This window comes from Peromyscus californicus, unplaced genomic scaffold, assembly GCF_007827085.1.
Source record: "Peromyscus californicus insignis strain IS unplaced genomic scaffold, ASM782708v3 Scaffold_4__1_contigs__length_199733344, whole genome shotgun sequence".
NCBI lineage: Eukaryota > Metazoa > Chordata > Mammalia > Rodentia > Cricetidae > Peromyscus > Peromyscus californicus.
In genome coordinates, this window is record NW_026294562.1 from 52,299,495 (window position 1) to 52,320,655 (window position 21,161).

The window sequence follows — 21,161 nt, forward strand, 5'->3', positions numbered from 1 at the left end:
TTTATTGTGGGGTGGTGATTTGCACACACATGCCACAGTGCATGTGTGAAGTCAGAGAACTTGCACATCTATATCCCAGCACTCAGGAGGTAGAAGCAGGAGAATCAGGAATTCAAGGCAAGCTTCAGCTACATAGTGCGTGTGAGACCAGACTGCAATACATGAAACCATCTCAACTTCTTTCTAGTTAGAGCAAATCCAAAGTCATCTCTATAGCAAAGCCACTCTTAGGCCTTACAGTCTGACTTTACATCCCTCAAAGAGAATGGGATGAGGCCATCACTAGCCAAAAGTAAAGCGCACAGTGGGAGAAGGTGGGTACGCAGCCGAGGCAAAGGCCAGGGTAAGATTAGACAACGCTCTAGTGTCCAGAATTTCTGGCCAGTCCCTTTACCAGAAATTTTTGCATAAGATCTTTCTTCAAGCAGAGATCTCTATTCGTGCAGCAGTAAATTAAACCCACCCCAAACAAGGACAAGACAAAGCTACTCAGAGCTTACTATTACAAAGTAATCAACCAGTCACTTGCTTTGACGGAGACTCATAAGCAGGAGGAGGTTAGGAAAAATCTCTAGGGAGCCTCAAGAAGGCTCAGGTGTGTCCTGCTTGGATGCTGTTGACCTAGAGAAGCTAGGAAGGACTAATGAGGAGGGATTGCCCTTTGTGATGGTTAGGGGAAACCGATGCGGTTTTTCTCTGGTTGGTAGTGAGATGGAAACAAGACAAAATATTAGGGAAGTTGGCACTTACCCAGTCCTGAGCATTGGGAGCCATCATTACTGAGGTTGCGGTTTCTTCTTCTGGGCTGCAGAACTAATGATTGGGAATTCTTACATAAGGGCAGCGCTTGTCCTGGTATATATTTAGTCTCTCAGTAATACATGAGCCTGTGCTGCCCCAGCTTGAAGAAAGAAGGGCTTGCAAAGTGAAAGTCCATCTTTGACATCAACTCATCTAGCCAATAAACATACAAAGCAAATTGATAAGGAAAATAAAATACTCCTGCAGTAAACCTAAAAAATTAAAAAAGTTATGAAAAAACTAACTCATAATTCAAATAAAATTGTTTTACATTATAAAGCAGAGCATCCTTCTCATGTGTCACTGTTGCTGTAACTTGTAGCTGCCTCCTCTGGGTGATCTATTCTCCCTCCTTGGACTATTAGAAGAACAAAACTAGAATCTAGAAGTAGCTTGGTGAATACAAGGTTTTTGGTCTTCTAGCCCTGCTGTAACAACTTTAGGGAATTCTGGGAGCAGGAAGAGGACAAATGTCAACAAAATAAGGGCACTGGGCGGTGAAGGGATTTAGAACTGGAATCCTGAGGCTTAGAGGAGGAAGTGCGCTGGGGTTTTCAGGTGCTCGGAGCATCTAATGCACAGAACCGGGCAAGTTACAGGCGGTTATATACTTTATTTTTTGCTCCTCACGATATCTTAGAACGGGGTCACTTAAAGGTGAGAGCTTCTAATTTAGAGTACTAACTAGCAAGACTTAAGAGCGTGCAATAATTGTAAGGCACAGAAGACAGAGGGGTGCCGCGTGCTTCTAGGGAGGTCAATGAGTAGAAGAGCCGCATTGGTCGGTGGATCTGGAGCCGGGAGGCTAGTGCGCAGCGGAAGGAACCAAGGGCTTTACGGTACCTCGGTGGCTCCGCGGCCCCAGCCTCGTGCGCAGGCGCGGAACCGTTGCCTGCCGAGCGGTTGCGGGCCGAGCGGTTTGGTGCCCAGTGGCTTGGCCAGCTTGACATCCTGGCGACCGACCCGCCCCGAAACAGTGTTCCGTCCGTCCGCGGCTCCATGGCTGCGTCACCTCGAGGTACGCGAGAGTGAACAAGAGCAAAACTGTAGGATTTACCAAAGGCGAGGAGCTCAGGTTCAGTCCTCAGGCTGCCCCAAGACCCCTCGGCGGAGGGAACCGGAACGGGGAGCACGTACCCCGGAGAAACTGAGGCACAGAGAGAAACCTAGGAGGAAAACTGGAGCTGTGACACTTGCGTCCTGGGTACCGGCTACCCAACACGAGATGGAGAGTGGTGTTCTTGGGGAAAACTGAGGCTGAGGGTCAGCGCTGTGGCTCAGGCGCGGGCTCAGTGTCCTGAAACCCAGCATTCTGAGCCACAGATGCCCAGGCCATGCTCCGGGGTCGGAGTGCGGGAGTATGGGAGAAATGCTGGGGACCAGGAGTCGCTTTGGGCTTTTCGTACATAATTCACACCGAGCTGTCCCTCCACTCTTCGCAGTCTAAAAAACCGAAACGACTCGGGTCGGTTCTCTTGAACCGGTTCGATATGACGCTTGACCCTTTCTGATGCCTAGGCTCCATCGATGCGAGTCTCGTGGTGGTAGTCCATGGTGGCGGAGCCAGCAACATCTCGGCTGACCGGAAAGAGCGGGTGCGCGAGGGCATCGCCAAAGCAGCCACCGAGGGCTACAACATCCTCAAGGCCGGAGGGAGCGCGGTTGATGCTGTGGAAAGAGCCGTGATTGTCCTGGAAAACGACCCGGAGTTCAACGCAGGTAAACTGTGCTTTGCCTATTGAAAAATGCCAAATCCGGGCAAGCTCCTGCCCAAATACACGCAGTATCCCTGAGTCTGGCTGGCTTTGTGGTCAAACAGTATGCTAGGACAAGATGCAATATTGAATTTACTCATTCTGCATTAAGCAACTTGTTTTGAGAATTTTTAAGTCTACTAATTCACCCTTTATTTAAGCCTAAGAATTCAGTACTAAAAGCATTTTGCTGGGGAGCCCTTCATAACCTCAAATTCAATCTTCAAGCCTCAGCCTCCCAAGTGCTGGGGTTACAGGTGTAGACTTTTTATATTTGTGGTCCTTAGGGTAGACCTAACATACCATAAGATGTAGCCATTTTGATTTTAAGAAACGTATATACGTACCTCCCCCCCACCCCCGCCACCGCATTGTGGTGTGTGTGTGTGTTTCTCTGCCTCTCCCCTTTTAGGCTCAGAAATCCTGAAACTGATGCTGGGAGACTTCTTTATTATAATATCTGGTCTCTGATAAATAATAAAGTCTCTAATCATCTTTCTGACTAGCAAATTGACTTTGGATAAGTCTCTAGGTGGAGACTCTTTTTTACAGACCAAGTTGTTAAGTGGAAGCTTGGGATTTACAACCCCTCTTAACCTTTGTAAAAGAGAAAGGGGCCCTCACAGTCAAACAATCCAAAAAACATCCCTGAATTTGGGGATTGGGAGAACTTCCAAGCTGGTGAGTATGGCCATGTGCCAGACCCAACTCCACAGCAAAAGTAGGTCCAGCAGCCAGCACCCTTCCTGACCCTGACCTGTGTGCATCTTCATCTTGCTGATCTACTGCCCCCTTTATATAACATGATGGTAATATGTCTGACTGAGTTCTATGAACCGCTCTAGAAAATTACGGCTTGCATTCCTCTGGCAGAAGTTATGGATAGCCTATTGCTTAGAATTGGCATCTGAAGTAAGGAAGCAATTTGGGGGGACTGAACCTCTTAATCTGTGGGATCTGACTCTTCAAGTGGCTAGTGTCAGAAGGTCAGCGTCTGCCAGAGCACTGATGTGGGGAGGGAACTCACACATCTATGTGGGGACTAAAGTGCTGAGGATGGAAGAGGCCCCCAGAGCTCTTTCCTGCTCCTTTGCAGTTACTCTCCCTTGTCACCAGTGTCAGCCCCTTGACCTACTTTCATCAGAGTAAACGGGTTTGCATTTCCTAAAAACTCATATAAATGCAGTCAGAATGAATTATTTGTTTGGCCATGTTCTAGGATAATAATCACCATAGTTAATGTGTCTACACATCCCAGGTAGGCGTGGTCTAAGAAATTCAGAAGATTAACTCATTTAATCTGCACTATAGTGCTGTGATGTAAGCATAATTATTCTGCTCATCTCTCATAACACTTCAGACACAGAAAGATTAGCTTACTTGGAAAACATTTCTTTCTTTTGTTTTAAAATAGAAAACCTAAGATCTTAAGATTAAAATACTTCTTGGAACTGTACCACCCACATACCATCTGTCAGGGGAAAAAATTTCAGGATATCTTAACCACTTAATCATCATGTATGTATTGAGTGTTTGCTCTGTTGCCTTGACTCTGTTCAGCACTCGGACAATGAAAAATTTTGTAAATCAATCTGCCTGTCTACAGATTGAGACATTACAGTGCACGTTCATGGAGGTTTCTGGAGATAGAATTTAAGACTGCTTGTCAATCAGTGTGCCAGCAGGGTGGAACCACAGCCATGCCTATGAGGGTCAGCCTAAGCTGGGTCTGCTTGCAAAAAAACCAGGCATGCGTGAGACATACAGATATACATGCAGGCAAACACTCATACACATAAAATACAAATAAAAAAAAAAAACACAACAAAAGCAAAACAAAGCAAAACCCTGCTGCATATTAGGTGGCCAGAATGTTCATGAGTGTAGAAAGGGAAACACAGTTTTTTTTTCCTACATATTTTTCCAATAATTTGTACAGAACATTGAAATTTGATACACACTTTGAAGCACACAAAATTTTATTCATAACCAAATACATCTAAAATTTTTAGAAGAAAATGTTTAGGAATAGGGGCTATGAATTGATATTCTTGCCTTTGTTTTGACATCTCCAGGTGATTCTGAGGTGTCACCAATTTAGAAGCCACTGTCAGAGTGCCATATAATTTTAATGTTTTAATCTCATATATCTACATGCAACAAAATCCCCTTTTCTAAGTATAGTTCTGCCTGTGGCAAACATATGGCATAATAACCACTGCCAAAATGAAGACATAAAAACCCCATTGCTGCACATCCCTTTGAGTCTATTCTCCATGCAGCTGTCTCCCGCTAGCGACCATTTCCTGTGCCTGTGGTCTTTGCTGCCCATTGTCACAGTGGAACCCTGTGCTGTGGTCGCTTGCTGCATCTGGTCTCTGCTTACCATGATGTGTTAGTGATCTCCATAGCCACAGGGATCCATGATTTCACCCTTTTATGCCTAACAATATTCTGCTACCTAGCACGTCCATCACAGCCAAGGAGAGCCCAATACAGAACCATAAACTTACTTAAAACCTGAATTTTTACAATTTTTTTTGACTCAAGTGATGTGGCTCTCGAATGTGAACTTTGAAGCTGACAGTGTTGTACTGCAGTGTCAAAGAGTGGCCCTCCTCCTGGTAAATGGACCGCCACTGTGTAGCCATTCACCAGCTGGACATGGTCCGCCTGGGGACACTTAAGTCACCTTAAACACAAATGGAGGATTTTTTCGTGAGCAAAAGTTTTACTTCTTGGGCATTCAAGAGAGGTTGTAGTCTCGTTTGACAGGAGGATATTTAACTTCATTAGGAACTTCTAAACTGTGTGGTTGTGAATGCCATCTTCTATTTCCAGGAGCACACAAACACTCTGGCGGGTTGTTTTAACTTTAGCCAGCCTAATTGTCAAAGTAAACATGTGCTATAGTGCTAATTTGCGTTTCATAAAATGGTAAAGGATGTTAAACATTTTTTTGTGTGTATGTATTCAGTCAAGCCCCCTGTCTGTTTTTATTAGGTTACTTTCCTTCTAAATAGTTCTGGAGGTTCTTTTTATATTTGAGATATAAATCTCTCATTAGACATATGAATGTGATCAGCAGATTTCTTCTTCACTCTGGCTTTATCTTTTCTGTCTCTTGTAAAGGTCTTTGAAGGAGTGTGGAGTAGAATAAGGTAGAAAAGACTGGTTATTAGGTGGTGGTTTGTTGGTTTAGTTAGTGATTCACTTCAAGCACTGCCGGTACGGCCTGTTTGCCGAGCATGACTGCACTGCTACCTGGAACAGAGGGACCTAGGGAAATAGCTGAGCTGAAGCAATGGCTCCTTGCACTTAGCGACCTGCTGACTGCCGAGTGTGCCTCTGAAATCTCGCTTGCTTGGCCACCCCACCTTGTGGTTCTTTGAGTTTAAAATGAAAATACAGTCTGAACCTAAGACCATCGTGGCTTCAGCCCCCCAGCATCGTCTCCCATCTCCCACTCTCCTTGGTGCTGGAGTGCTGACTCCAAAGAGTCCCGCATCAAGTGTAGAAGCACAGCTTAGCCGTTTTCATTGTTGTATCAAATCATGCATTTCCTATCATAGCTTAAAGAATATTTGCCTAGAAATTTTCTTTTTCGTTATCATCTAAAATTTTAAATATATTTGGTTATAAATAAAATTTTGTGTGCTTCAAACTGTGTATGGAGTTTTAATGTTCTGTATAAATCATTGGAAAAAAAATATGTAGGAAAAAAACAAACTGTGCTTCCTTTTTTACATTCAAAGGACACGCTGGCCTTTTAATATTTAGCAGGATTTTGTTTGGAGTTTTTTGTTTTGTTTTTGGTTTGAGTTTTTTGTTGTTGTTTTTGTTTTTTGATGTTTGTTTGTTTGTTTTGTTATGGGTTTTTGTTTGTATTTTATGTGTATGAGAGTTTGCCTGCATGTATATTTGTGTGTCTCATGCATTCCTGGTGCCCTCAGAGGTCAGAAGAAGGTGTTGGACCACCAGGGAATGGAGTTTATAGACAGTTGTGAGCCACCATGTGGATGCTAGGAACTGAACCTGGATCCTTTGGGAGAGCAGCCAGTGCTCTTAACCACAGAGCCGTCTCTCCAGCCTGAAGCAAGGTTTTTCATACCACCAATTCTCTAACACTCTGGATTCTATCAACTAGTTTTCTACCTTGGTGGTTCTCAACCTGTGGGTCACAACCCCTAGGGGATCACATACCAGATATTTGCAATTCTTAACAGTAGCAGAATTACTACTACACCATAACATGAAGAACTGTATTAAAGGGTCACAGCATTAGGAAGGTTGAGAACCACTGCTCTACCTGGAGCTAATATAGACTCAGCACATATTAAGGGCTCAGTTGTACAAGACTGCCCCCTACTTTAAACACCAGTCACAAATATTGGGTCCCCAGATTAGTCAGACCTCTACCCATTGTGGCTACAAACTGAGTGGGCTTCCAATATTGCCCTGCTCAGGTTCAGTCGTTTTCTATGATGACTGAAAATTCCAGAGAAATTCTTACTCGTATTTGCTCATTTGTTATAAAGTAAATAATGAAGAATAGTAATGATCAGCCAAGCCGGGCATGGTGCCACATGCATTTAATCCCAGCACTCGAGAGGCAGAGGCAGGTGGATCTCTGTGAGTTCAAAGCCAGCTTAGTCTACATAGTGAGTTCCAGGACAGCCAGGGCTGTGTAAAGAGTCCCTGTCTCAAAACAGATCAGCCACAGGAGGGAGATGTGGTGCAAGACCTGGTCATTCTGACACTTATCTACCGGGACTGAACTGAAATCCTGCCACTGAGTCTGCAGCTGTGCACTTGGTACCACATGCAAATAAGCAAACAGTTGTGTGTTGCAGAGGGGGTGGGGGTGTTAAATGACCAATGAGTGGAGAAGAGGATTTCATGCTCTAGAGGCACGGTCCTTCCTGAGCAAAAATCCTGGTGGGTTTTTACTAGGGCTGGGCTGGGTGTTGGGGATGGGGTAATGCATACTGTCATTATAGCTTTTCACAAAGAAGGGAGATCTTCAGTACCCAGGCTGCCACTTCTTGTCTTCCTAATTTGAATGTGGTTGGATCTGCTCTGGCACCTATGGGTGCGGTTTTTATCATTAGGAGATTAATGATGCCCAGGTCACCTGGAGTATCAACAAGATGTCCAGCTGGTCTTGAGAGTCGACACATCTGTGTCCAGGAATATGCGATGACGTATGTGATGACACCTGGGAGCATGTTATCAGCATCCAGTGGAGCTGATGGGACCACCGGCTGGTAACAGAGGGCTCAGACTGGTTCAGTCCTACAGATTCGGGACCTGGTCCCCACACATCATCCCATGTGCCTGCCAGGGCAGCCAGTAAAATTCAGGGAACATATTTACCAGCTTCTTATAAAGGAACAGACTGCTGATGTGTCTACCAAAAGTGTTTAGTCATTTTTTTTTCAGTGTTTTCCCCGTTAGTATGAAGTTTCGTAAGTTACTTGTATACTCTAGATAGAAATCTTTTGTTACATACATTAGTTTGGTCTGTAAATTTTTATCTCTCAGTTGGACCAAAAAAAAAAATTTATCCACGCTGCCTTTCAATGAGTCCTTTTAGAATGTTTACACTTTCTACAACTACTGACAGGTTCAGGGCTTGTATCAGCTATTGTGGTTGGGGGTCTGTTTACCCTCATTTTCTGTTGGTTCTTGCTTCCTCTAAGGTATTTGAACATTGGTTTTAGAAATCTGTTTTGCTTTATCAATAACATTGAGTATATATCTTTGCATAGAATTTTAGGACTTTGCTCTGGAGATTGTTTTATACATTGACCCAGCCACTCTCTAATGATACAAGCATCTTACAAGTGGAGGCGAACTGCAGAGACCTCACCTCTGCGCTCAGCTGGTGCTAAGTCTCACATTCCGGTTTTCAGCTTGCCTTCTGTGTGCATTGGGAGCGAAGTTCAGGATCTTGTTGTCAATTTTTTTTTTTTTTTTTTTGGCAACAACCAACGAACGTAAACTAAGAAACCACAGAGGAGAAGGCAAGCCCACTGCATTTGCCCAGATTTTCCTCTCTGCAGCTGGTTCTTCCGTCTTGGTTTTGCAGGAGTCCTCTTGCTATTGCTGCCTCCCTGCTCAAGGCCTCCCTCAGCCATCCTTCTGGTTAGGTCCACTGGCAACAGTCTGGTTTCCTCCGTCTGTGTTATAGACTGAATGCTTGTACCCATGTTTGTGCCCCTACAAAATTCTAATGTTGAACCCAGGATCCCCCACTGTGCCAGTCTGGAGATATGGCCACTAAGGAAATTGTTCACATTAAGTGAGGGCATGGGACAGAGTTCTGATCTAATTGGATTAGCATTCTTACAAAAAGAACCAGAGAGGCTAGAGTCGTGGGCTCAGTGGTAAAGAGCACTGGCTGTCTTCCAGAGGACCTGGGTTCAATTCCCAGCACCCACATGGTAGCTCACAACTGTCTGTAACTCTGGTTGCAGGGGAACTGACGACCTCTTCTGGCCTCCAAGGGCACCAGGCACACATGTTGTGCACAGACATACATGCAGACAAAACACCCACACACATAAAGTAAATTAGTTAAAAAAACAACAAAACAAAACAAAAAATACTGGGGATGGCTCCTCGGGTAAAGTGCTCAATTGTGAGAAGCTGAATTTGGATCCTCAGAACCCACACAAATCCACAGTAGAACACATCTGTAATCCTAGCACTCCTACAACATGGTGGCAGGTGGAGGCAGGAGAATCGGCAGGTACTCGTGGCCCAGCCTGGTGTGTACAGCAGTGAACACTCGACCCTGTCTAAAACAAGATGGAAGGTGGTTACCCTGGCCTCCACAGCTGTACTGTGGCACAGGACACCAGTACTCATAAGAACACACACAATGATCTTCATTAACTGACTAGAGTTTACCCTCTCTGTGGCAGCACGAGAGAGCATTGGAATGCAGTGAGTTGGAGACTACCTACAAGCCAACCTCAGAAAAAGGTCAACTTTGACCTTAGGCTTCCCAGCCTGCAGATTAAGAAATAATTTTCTGTTCTGTAAGCAACCCAGTCTGGGGTATCTTGTTTTAGACTAGTACAGTCTTGATTTCCTAAGTGTATAGGAAGGGTATTTGTTAGACACACCGTTCTGACTTGAGAGTTCTTTTCTTTCGGCCCTTGGAAAATGCTGTCCTTTTTCTGGCCTCCATGGTTTCTGCTGAGAAATCCTTTGTCATTATAATTCGTTTTCCTCTGTAAGGAAGGTGTTGTTTCTTTCTTGCTACTTTCAAGACTTTTTCAAGTGCTTGGAATTGAACCTTCCTGGCCCCTCAAGACATTTTTATATTGATTATGATGTCTTATTGTGAATCCCTTTGATTTTGATAGTTATTGGGGCTTTGCTCAGCCTCTTGAATTTGTAGATTTAGACCATTTGTCAAATGTGGACAATTTTCAATCATCACTTCCTTGAATGTTTTTTGTTTTTTGTTTTTTTTTGTTTTTTTTTTTTTGTTTTTTTTTTTGTTTTTTGAGACAGGGTTTCTCTGTGTAGCTTGAATGTTTTTTAGACCGAGGCTCTGCCTCCTCCTTTAGGGACACCAGCGAATTAAGTGTTAGATCTGTTGTTAGGGACCAGTGGCTCCTCAGGCCATCCTCACCCAGCCTCCCCTGTCTACTTTGTACCACTTGTTCAGCTTGGACAATATCTCTATTCTTTCTCTTAAGTTAATGTAAACGGAAGCTTTCGTGTGTCCCACTGCCGCTTGGTCCCTAGTAAACACACAGAGGCTTATAGTAATTACAAACTGTATGGTCTCAGGCTCAGGCTTCTTGCTAGCTAGCTCTTTCATCTTAAAGTAACCCATTTCTATTCATCTATGAATTGCCACCTGGCCATAGCATTACCGGTCTGCTGGCAGGTTGCATCGGGTTGGCATCTCCCTGACTCCGCCGTTCTTCTCCCTCTCTCGGATTTCCCACCTGGCTATAACCTGTCTTACCATAGGCCAAAGCAGCTTCTTTATTAACCAATGGTAGCAACACATATTCACAGCATACAGAAAGACCATCCATAGCAACTTAACTATTCTTTTTCACTAATTCATACTAATTACACAGATTAATGAAGTTACTGATTTTTCTATATTGACTTAATCTATTTGGTTGCTATGAAAAGAAACAAAGACTAACTTACTTTTATAACAGACTTTTATTTTTATTATCATTATTATTGTGAGTGAATATGTGTGTGTGAGTGTGTGTGTGAGCGTGAGGGAGTATGCATGTGTGAGTGTGTAAGTGGGTACATATGTGCCATGGCATTTGAGTAGAAGTCAGAGGACAGTTTTCAGAGGTCAGTTTTCCTTCCACAGTGGGTTCTAGAAGTATAAATGGAACTTGGTCCCTCTGGCTTTTGTGGAAAATGTATTAAGTCTATTCATATTAGACCATCCATGCATGAAAGTGGAGCCCCATGACCTAATTATCTTTTATTAGGCCCCACCTCCTAAAGGTTCCACTCCCTCAGTGCTCCAGTCCTGGGGACCTCTGGGAGACAAACAGTTTCCAAACCAGTGGTACCAAGTCAACTGTGTTCTCATGATGCTGCTCTAGCTGTGGACCAAAGGCGAGTTGAAAGAGGCAGGCGGGAGGAAAATCTGAAGTCTTTCATCAGTTTTTCACCCTTGCTTTTCAACTTCTCCTTGGTTTAGGTTGTGGGTCTGTCCTGAATGTAAAAGGCGACGTTGAGATGGATGCTAGTATCATGGATGGGAGAGACCTGTCTGCAGGAGCAGTGTCTGCCGTGCGCTGTGTCGAGAATCCCATTAAACTCGCACGGCTTGTTATGGAAAAGGTACGTGTGATGGAAGCATGGCTTCCTGAGAAGCTGTTCCTGTGGACTTCTGGGATGAAGGGGCCGGCTTGTGAGCATGCTGGAGTTCGCTGTTCTAAACATGCACAGGAAACACACAGAGTGCCATTGGACTGTCACAGGTCAGCCATTACTTGGGTGCTGTTTGATGACTAATAACTGTGACACATGCTGACTTTGTCATCTCCTGGCCTTCCTGAAGTCAGCTGGGGGCACAGCGCAGTGACAGATCATCTAAGGAGGGCTCACCAAAGCACTGGGGTTGACTGCAAACACAGAGGAAAAAAGGGGCATACAGTTCAGTTTTCATCTCAGGGCCCTTTTAACACTGAAAAAATAGTAATTATTTATACATCATATAACAGATTTTGTGTGTGTGTGTGTGTGTGTGTGTGATATATATATAGTTTAAATTGAAAACAAAATCCTTTCTTTCTCCTTCCCACGCTGGCTTAGACACCTCATTGCTTTCTGACTGGCCATGGTGCAGAGAAATTTGCAGCAGACATAGGGATTCCAGAGATTCCTGTAGAAAAACTGATAACAGAGAGAAGCAAGAAGCACCTGGAGAAAGAGAAGCTTGAGAAGGGGGCCCAGAAAGCTGACTGCCCTAAGTAAGTCCCAGACGCCTCCCAGACTTCCGGAGTCATGCAGGTGGGGAGTTGAGCGGTGTCCCCTCACCTGTGTCCCCCGAGTAATTGAAACTCTGTGGAGAGAGGGCGACTCTCCTTAGCCATAACTTCACCCTCATTTATTCCTCCTGTATGCATGAGAAGTCAGACTAACAGAGTTCTTCTCTGGCATGCTCAAGCAGAAGGTTGCTAGCTAGGCTTGATGGCACACACGCATAATCCCAACCATCAGGAGGCAGAGACAAGAGGACAGGTTTCAAGACAGCCTGAGCTGTAGAGTGAGACCCTAGCTCCAAAACTAATAATAATTCATTAGGACCCAGGAGCTCATAAGAGAATAGAATTCAGTCTCATAACACTACAGAGTCACTAGAGTTTACCAGACATCAACCTTCAAATAATCTAGGCAGATTCTATATATTCAGACTAATTATATATATCTGGTCTCCTTTCCTAAAGAATCAGTTTTGATGTGTCTAAGGCAGAGAGGCCAGTCAGGTATAATGTGAAAATCTCTGAGATAATTCTGATGCCTTTCCAAGTTATGGGATTGAAGATGTTAACATACGGTTATTCTCCCACTTGCTCTCAGATAAGATCACGCTGTGTAGCCCAGGCTAAGCCTGGAATGTGAAATCCCCCACCTCAGCCTCCCAGGTCCTAGGACTTGAGGTTCTTACATGTGTGGACTACAGTCAGGAATGAGGCTGCTGGATCAGTGATTCGTGTTCATTTCAAAGCTGCCTTCCTATTGCTTTCTGAAAGTTGTGTATGAGCTGATGGTGTGGTTCAGTGGTAGAGTATGTGTTTAGTGTGCATAAAGCCCTGGGCTCAACGCCCAGCCCTAAGGAAAAAAAAATACCTCGAACTGTGCGTCTGCACCAGCCAGTGCTGCTCTTAGATAGAAAGGAACAGCCTCTTGCCCTGGATCCTGCAATTAGAGAGGTCAGAACAGTTTATTCCAGAATGCATGGGGCACCTTTGTCACTCAGCATTGGCCCAGCAGGACCGATGACCCTGCCCTCTCTTCCTGTCACTAACACAGTGCAGCCTCAAGGAAGGAAAAGCTTTTCAGGCTTCCTGAGCCCAAAGTCTGGGCTGTGCCACTTCTGACATCAGAAATGAACACTTTGGGGTAATCTGGGGAGATACAAACAGCAGGATTTAGGTAAGAGGGGGAAGTTATCTATAAAGTAACTCGTGTAGTACTTACACCACAAAGCACGTTCCATCGCACTGGCAGCAGCCCACTTCCTTGCCTCTGTGTTTCAGCTGAAGCTTCTGAAGGTAGTCATGAATTAGCGCCATCTCTCCAAGAGTTAAATTTGTGTATGTGAAGCCAGGCGGTGGTGGCACATGCCTTTAATCCCAGCACCCGGGAGGCAGAGGCAGGCGGATCTCTGTGAGTTCGAGGCCAGCCTGGACTACAGAGCGAGTTCCAGGAAAGGCACAAAGCTACAGAGAGAAACCCTGTCTCGAAAAACAAAACAAAACAAAACAAAAAATTGTGTATGTGTCCATCTCAATAAGAAGCACTTACACCATTTCAGTTGTTCTGGTAGCCACATAAAAAAGTGAAAGAAACATATAAAATGAATATTTGTGTGTGTGTGTGTGTGTGTGTGTGTGTGTGTGTGTGTGTGTGTGTGTGTCAGGGTCTACTAGCTGGCCTGCAACTTACTATGTAGACCAGGCTGACCTCAGACTCACAGAGATTCACCTGCCTCTGCCTCCTGAGTTCTGGGGTGGATATACTCTTTAAAGTAGAATTTCAAGGACTGGGTGGGAGTCTGCCTGCTAATGACCTGTAGAGTAAGAAACCAATGTTTTCTTGAGCCCAGAATGTTAGCATATAATGTAAGAATTTAAGTGATCCTAAGTTACAGTGTTACTTGGGGACTGTTCCTCATCCTCATTCTCTTCCTTTTTCTGCCTATTTTTGGCAGAAACTCAGGAACAGTGGGTGCTGTTGCCTTGGACTGCAAAGGAAACTTGGCTTATGCAACCTCTACTGGGGGAATCGTCAATAAAATGGTTGGCCGAGTTGGAGACTCACCTTGCATAGGTAAGACCCTTGCCTTTCATGTCATCAGATTCTCACTTTTTCCTGCATGATTTCACCTCTTGGTGGCAGCCTCTAGGAGTGGCAATTGGGTTGGTAGAAGTTGTTGGGGACCACTGCTCTGAGGTGTTCACATCTAATAGGCACATCAGTTTCCCCTGGATTACATTTTGAGGACATCTTGGGAGAGAAAGTGAGGATGCTAAAATTGTCGGAGACTGCAGCATTCTTGCCTGTCTTCTCTGTAGCCCTAGTTTCAGGGTCCTCGGGGCGCTTGCAGAAGGCTGACCACATAGTACCTCTTCCCAGGCATGGCTCACATTAACAATAAAAATAAAGAACTGGAAAAATTGGGCTGGCGGCAGGATTCAGGGGAAAATACTTGCTGTTCATGTATGAGGACCTGAGTTCAGAGCCCCCGCACCCAGGTAGAAGGCTGGTGCAGCAGTGTACATCTGCAGCCCAGCACCGGGAGAGGCAGCAGTGAGTGGTTCTCCAGAGCTTGCTAGCCAGCTAGTGAGCTAAATTATCAAGCTCCGGGGTCAGTGAGAGGTGAGAGATCCTATCTCCAAAAATAAGGTGGAGAGAGAGAGAGAAAGAGGCTGGAAATCTACCTCTGTCCTCCACATGCCTACCTGCACGTGCACACACTTGTGCACACTCACACACTGAGAACTTCATGTTTACAGGTACTACATGTGAGTAGCCCACTCCTATAGACTGAAATGCCCTTCATATCAACACCACACCCCAAACAGGAAACAGTGTGCTGTAGCAGTGCATCTTTTGCTCTGTGCAATTTGCACTTTCTTGTGGGAATTTCCACAAGCCCCTGCAGCTGAATTACATTTCAAGAAACAGCTAAATTGTTCATCTGCCTAAAGCTGTTCAGCTTATACTTTTAGTAGAAAACTTGACCTTTTGTGTTTGCTGTGATACTCTTAGAGATCATTAACACCCTTGACAACCTTTGTCCCCTGTCCAGTGATGGCCTGGAGGAAGTGCATGAAGCCTCTTCAAAAACCAGAGGCTGCCTGTTGTTTGAGCACTCAGAAGCAGACATGAAACACTCACCCTTTTGCTCCTTAGCCAAAAAACTGCCAAAATATGGCTGCTCACTACTACAGCCTGTATCCAGCTGGGATCAGACCAGACTTCAGGCTCCAGGGCCAGGTGGGGTCAGGGCCTAGAATTAAGTTCAGGCTTTGTGAGTCTTTATGGCAAAGTACAGAGAGGGAAAATCTGTGATCTGAAGCCCAGAAGCCACAGTCTTGGTTGTGGGCACCAAAGGTGCTCATCTTGACCTTTCTGATAAGCATTCTCCAGGAAGGTCCAGCTGTCCCTCAAGGATATTCTGCAGGTGACACTAGGCACACAGTAACATTTACCTCAACAGTGCAATCGTCATATTGAAAAAGGGGATGCCCGTGCCAGCATCCATGGAGTCACCTTGGCCTTCGATGACTCTAAGGGAACTGAAAAGAAAATGAAGACTTGGCTGCTTCCAAATAGGAAGGCCTTGTTGACACCATGGAGTCAGTCTGTTCACCCCCCAGCAAAAGCTGGAAGGAAAGGGAAAAGCTGCCTCCTTCATATTCCTTACCTAATCTCTGCTCCCCCGAACCAGAACCATGGAGTTACCTGCTTTCAAACACCCTGGGAAACTAACACTCAGCAGAAATCTGCGCTTCTGAGCCCTTACCCCACACCCGGCGTCATTTCATAAGGCAAATGTCAACATGCTGCTTCTATATCATCCAGAACAGGATAGAGGAGCCTTCCAGGCTGTGGGACTCAGGCTGGTGGCTGTGTGTGAACAGATAAGGAATGATGGAGAGATGACTATAGAGTCGCACTGACTAGGGGAAAAGTTATCAAAGTCACTTTGGCTTCAGAACCCATTATATGGATAGCCCAGACTAGTTCTATCCGGTCTCATTAAGTTACTTTCAACAGATAAAATTGCTTTCTAAATCATCATGGTGTATGTAGAGGTAAGCCTTGGGAGGGTTCAGTTTTCCCAAATTATTTTAATGTCCAGCGGCTGACCTAGTCATCCAGGTGGCACCTCCAAGGTGTTCTTCATCCTTAGGGAGTGGGGTGTGCAGGAGGAATGGCATCACTGAGAGGAGAGAGGTGGACATCCTTTGGGACAAAGGAGGTATTACCCTGGTGTCACTGCTCTGTGAAGGGCCACGTCTGCCTCCTGAAGGTCCCTTCACCCTGGACCCTGTGTGTTTAGAGGAGCCCCCTTGGACACTTTTGCATCACAGACCATGAATATGGGTCTGATCTCTGTCTACACCTCTAGGATATAATGTTATGTAGCATGGGCCTTGTGTTTGAACTTTTTGACTGTTGTTGCTCAGTTAGAACCAGTCACCTTTTTTGGACAGGAGCTGGAGGTTATGCAGACAATAACCTTGGAGCCGTTTCAACCACAGGACATGGGGAAAGTATCCTGAAGGTGAATCTGGCCAGACTTGCCCTCTTCCATGTAGAACAAGGTACGTAGGCTGTGAACAAGTGCCTAACCGGTAAAGACAAGTTCATAGATGCTATTTGATCACTGACGGGGTAGTGTATGGAACCTTTCTTGCCCCAAGGTAGTTCGTACTATTCTAAGACATGCCTACCTTCTGTAGGATCTGCACTACAAGAACCTTTAGACTCCTGTTCTAGAATATCATTCTCTGGGCTGGGCAAATGTCTCAGTGTGTGAGAGCACTTGCTGCACAAGCATGAAGAGCTTCATTCAAATCCCAAGGACGTGTTAAAGTCAGGGTGGTTGTGCAGATGCCTGGAGGCACCTCAGCACTGTGGAGATAGAAACAGGAGGACCACTGGGATTTGCTGGATGGCAGTGTACCCACAACACAAACCAACAAACCAGCAAGCCCCAGGCTCAGTGAGAAACCCCGTCTCAGGGGACTAAGGCAGAACATGATTGAGTAGGACACCTAGTGTCCTCTGGCTCCATGCATATGTGTGAGCACACCATGGGCACATACACAGTACATGCCTGCTGTTCTCTTTCCCATCACAGAAGAAAGGCAGTAGAGAGGAGTTGACCTTGACCATGGTGTAAGAGGGAAGATGTCTCCGTCCCCTTTAAGCGTTCATGTTGTAGTACTTTGCTGGTCAGTATGACCAGATGTCTGACGAGGCGCACCTTCGGAACGTTTGTTTTGTTTCACACTTTGAGGAAGTCTGGGCCATAGTGATGGGCAGCTTTGTGGCAGTGGGAATGTGCAGCAGTTGCTTGCTCATATCTCGGTGGACCAGGAAACAGACAGGATAGGAGGCAGGGCTGGTCCCCACCCCTTCTCCCAGAACCCACTTTCTCCAGTGAAGCTCAGCCATAGATTTCACAATGCCCCAAAGCTGGGATCCAGGTGTCCAAACATGGGAGCCTGTGAAGATTATCACATGTGATGTTTCTCAACCTCTCCTTGTTTTCAGGAAAGACCGTAGATGAGGCTGCTGAGTTGGCATTGAATTACATGAAGTCAAAGGTCAAAGGTCTAGGTGGCCTCATCTTGGTCAGCAAAACAGGAGACTGGGTAGCAAAGTGGACCTCTGCCTCCATGCCCTGGGCAGCGGTGAAGAATGGCAAGCTGCAGGCCGGCATTGACCTTTGTGAAACCAAGACCAGGGACCTGCCCTAAGCCCCAGAAGATTGTAATCTGCTTACTAGCCTGGAAGTGAAGTTGAGCTGCCTGGTGTGGAGACCTAGCTTAATCAATTAGATGTAGACATGGAAAACTTACGAAGTCTGTCCCTCCTTTTGTTGCCTTGGTAATAAGTCAATGAATGTTGGGTTGAGGGTCGGGTTCTGGAGCCATGAGAGGTGCCTGTGTTGAGAGCAGTGAAAGTGGGAGCCTAGGGAGCCCTTCCTTCCCAGTCTCCATGGTGCAAGGCTAGAAGAAGGGAGCTGCTAGATTTTGACCACAGAACTGCCTCTGGGCTGGGAATGCCTTTTGGATTGGGAGAAGAGCAATTTGCAGCTACTAGACTGGGAGAGTGTGGGAGCGGGGGCTGAAGAAAGGTGTTTGAGAGAAAGACCCAAGTCCAGGTGAAGCTCAGAATGTTGCAGGGTTCATTCTGAGGCACAAGAACACCTGGCAAGATGTGGAGAGAGGAGTTCTTCCTGTGCGAGGGGGAAATGGAGCTTTGCAGAAAGCTCAGACTTCCCAACATGGATCTGGGTACTTAGAGTCTCCATAGCTGCCCAATCTGTAGACTAATGAGTCTGTGGAGTTTCCCAATGTCTGGGGTCTTTCTTGGCTTACAGGTGAGCTCCCAAAAGCCAGCCCCACCTGAGCCCAGCCCCAGTTGTCTTCACATGGGCTTGACTGAGCTCATGACCTTTCCAGCCTCTCCAACAGCGGGTTGGCAAATGGCTGCAGAGCTGACACTGACTCACCGAGGGAGCAGACTGCCAGTGCTTTGGGACAGTCCCACGCACACTGACTCAAATGTTCAGGGTGGTGAGCATGATGCAGAAAGCAGGCTCCTCAGTGGAGAGCGCCCTGTGCACCTGTCATCACCCTGGAAATGGCATGTCTGCTCAGCTTTTTAGTCTATCGGGATCCCCTTCTCTCTGGGAAGAAACTGGTTAACTTTAAATAACACATGCCACTAATAAAATGTATTTTTGAAAGAATAAGTGTGGTTAGGTGTCACTGTTGACCAAGACCAGAACAGATACAAGCTCCCCTCTTGGACCCTCAATGCAGGCAGGTGTAATAGATGAGGGGACCTTTTACGGGTGGTATGTAAGTGTGGTATATCCTGCCTCATAGAGTTTAGTGGCGAGTTTTTTAGAAGCAGCGAACTTTCTCTCAGTGTTAAGGCAGAAACAAAACCACCAAGTCTCAGCTGGACTCATGGCTCTGTCTCCCCAACACTTTGCCCAGGTTCACAGTAGCTCCTGACCCAAGTCCCTCTTGTGAGCCTGTGGCTGATCTGCATTAAAGAGAAAGAGCCACACTTAGAGTCAGAACTGACTACCCAGGGGACCCTGGGGACGTTAACATTTGAGAATTTTTCATCTATGAAAATCTTCTAGGACTCTGAAGATTAAGTGAAAGTGAAGAAAAACTTAGTGCATCTTAAGGATTCTCTGGACAAATTCAGAAACTGTAGCCAGTCCCCAGTGTGAGGACGGTTATACGTTTATGAACCTTGAAAGCCTCGGTCGGTCTGCAGTCCCTGCTGATTAGCAGGAAACATTTGGTTAAGAGGCTTATTTGTTTGCCAGTGCTGCCACAGCAAAATGCCTTAGGCTGGGTGGTTTGATTATCAGAAGTGTATTTTCTCAGTTCTGGACACTGGAAGTTCAACATCAAAAGGTGGGATTTGTGTTTGTTTGTTTGTTTTGTGTTTTTTGTTTTTTTGCTTGTTTCTGGTTGGTTGGTTGGTTGGTTGGTTGGTTGGTTAGGGGTTTTGGAGGGTATTGTTTTGTTAGGGTTTGTGTGTGGGGGGGGGTGGTGGTGGTTCATTTTGGTTTTTGAGACAGAATCTCTCTGTATAGTCCAAGTTGACCTTTGAATTCTCAATCCTTCAGCCCCAGCCTCCCAAGAAGGAGATTGTAGGCCTATAGACATATACCACCCTGCCTGGCCACCTAACATGAGATTTTCTCAGAACACACTGTGCCCTCTTCTCACAGGGACACCAGTCACATGAATTCGGGTTTCCCCAGCCCTACAACACCCTCATTTTAAGTTCATTACTCCTTTGGTGGCCCTGTCCCCAGATATAGTCACATTCTGAGTTACTGGGGAAGGATGGGGCTTAGAGATTCATCCTGTGAACTGAAAGGGTGACAGAAGACAACGCAAAAACCATGGTGGGCTTGGAAAGGGAAGAGACCCTGTGGAGAAAGTAACAGTCACTAGACACCTGAAAAGAGGGATGGGAACAGAGCAACCAAAGGAAAGATCTAACCTTGATTTTCTCTGTTCTGCCATGCACAAGGGAGGTAGCCCTAGTTAAAGACTGCTAGATCCTTTCCCACTCTGCAGGCTGCTGTTTTGTCTTATTGACAGTGTTCTTTGTCTTCAAAAGCTTTTCAGTTTTGTGAGGTCCCATTTATTTAATTGTCAGTCTCAGTGTCTGTGCTACTGGTGGTGTTCTATTCAGAAAGTTGTCTCCTGTGCCAATGCATTCAGGACTGATCACCAAAATATATAAAGAACTCAAGAAACTAGACATCAAAAAATCAAACAATCCAATTAAAAATGGGGTACAGATCTAAGCGGAGAATTCTCAACAGAAGAATTTCTAATGGCTAAATACACTTAAAGAATTATTCAACAGCTGTCAGGGAAATGCAGATCAAAATGACTCTGAGAGAGCATCTTACACCAGTCAGAATGGCTTAGTTCAAAAACACTAATGACAGCTTACGCTGGCAAGGATGTGGAGCAAGGGGAACACTCCTCCACTGTTGGTGGGAATGCAGACTTGTACAGCCACTTTGGAAATCAATATGGAGGTTTTTCAGAAAATTGGGAATCAATCTACCTCAAGACCCAGCTATACCACTCTTGGACATATACCCAAAGGATACTCAATCATTCCACAAGGACACTTCCTCAACTCTGTTTATCCTTAATAGCCAGAACCTGGAAACAACCCATATGTCCCTCAACTGAAGAATGCTACATTTACACAATGGAGTATTACTCAGCTTTTAAAAACAATGACATCAGGAAATGTGAAGGTAAATGGATGGAACTAGAAAAAAAAAATCATCGTGAGTGAGGTAACCCAGACCCAGAAAGACAAACATGGTATGTACTCATTCATAAGTGGATATTAGCTGTAAAGTAAAGGATAATCATGCTGCAATCCACAGCCCCAGAGAGGCTAGGAAATAAGGAGGACCCAAAGAGGGACTCATGGATTTCCCTGGGAAGGGGAAATAGAAAAGATCTGGGTAGACTAGGGACTGGTGGAGATGAGAATGTGAGGGATTGGACTTGGGAGGAGTGGGGGTGGATGGAGGTGGAGAGTAATGAAAGAAAAGTCTTGATGGGGGGG

At 45.5% G+C, this 21,161-nt stretch overlaps 1 protein-coding gene across 1 annotated transcript; it reads left to right on the top strand.

Annotated features, from left to right (window-relative positions):
• Positions 1–1,584: 1,584 nt before the first annotated feature.
• Asrgl1 (asparaginase and isoaspartyl peptidase 1) lies at positions 1,585–17,880 on the top strand. The gene is made up of 7 exons (XM_052711800.1): positions 1,585–1,819; positions 2,320–2,520; positions 11,257–11,399; positions 11,874–12,031; positions 13,996–14,114; positions 16,508–16,618; positions 17,574–17,880. Exons 1-7 carry the CDS (start codon positions 1,801–1,803, stop codon positions 17,777–17,779), a joined length of 957 nt encoding a protein of 318 aa, XP_052567760.1. The 5' UTR covers positions 1,585–1,800; the 3' UTR covers positions 17,780–17,880.
• The last annotated feature ends 3,281 nt before the right edge of the window (positions 17,881–21,161 follow it).

Excerpts from the sequence above, each read along its gene's own strand:
- Asrgl1 (XM_052711800.1), top strand. Across the intron at positions 11,400-11,873 it reads CACGGCTTGTTATGGAAAAG|ACACCTCATTGCTTTCTGAC; the intron begins GTACGTGTGATG and ends ACGCTGGCTTAG. Across the intron at positions 14,115-16,507 it reads TGGAGACTCACCTTGCATAG|GAGCTGGAGGTTATGCAGAC; the intron begins GTAAGACCCTTG and ends TTTTTTGGACAG.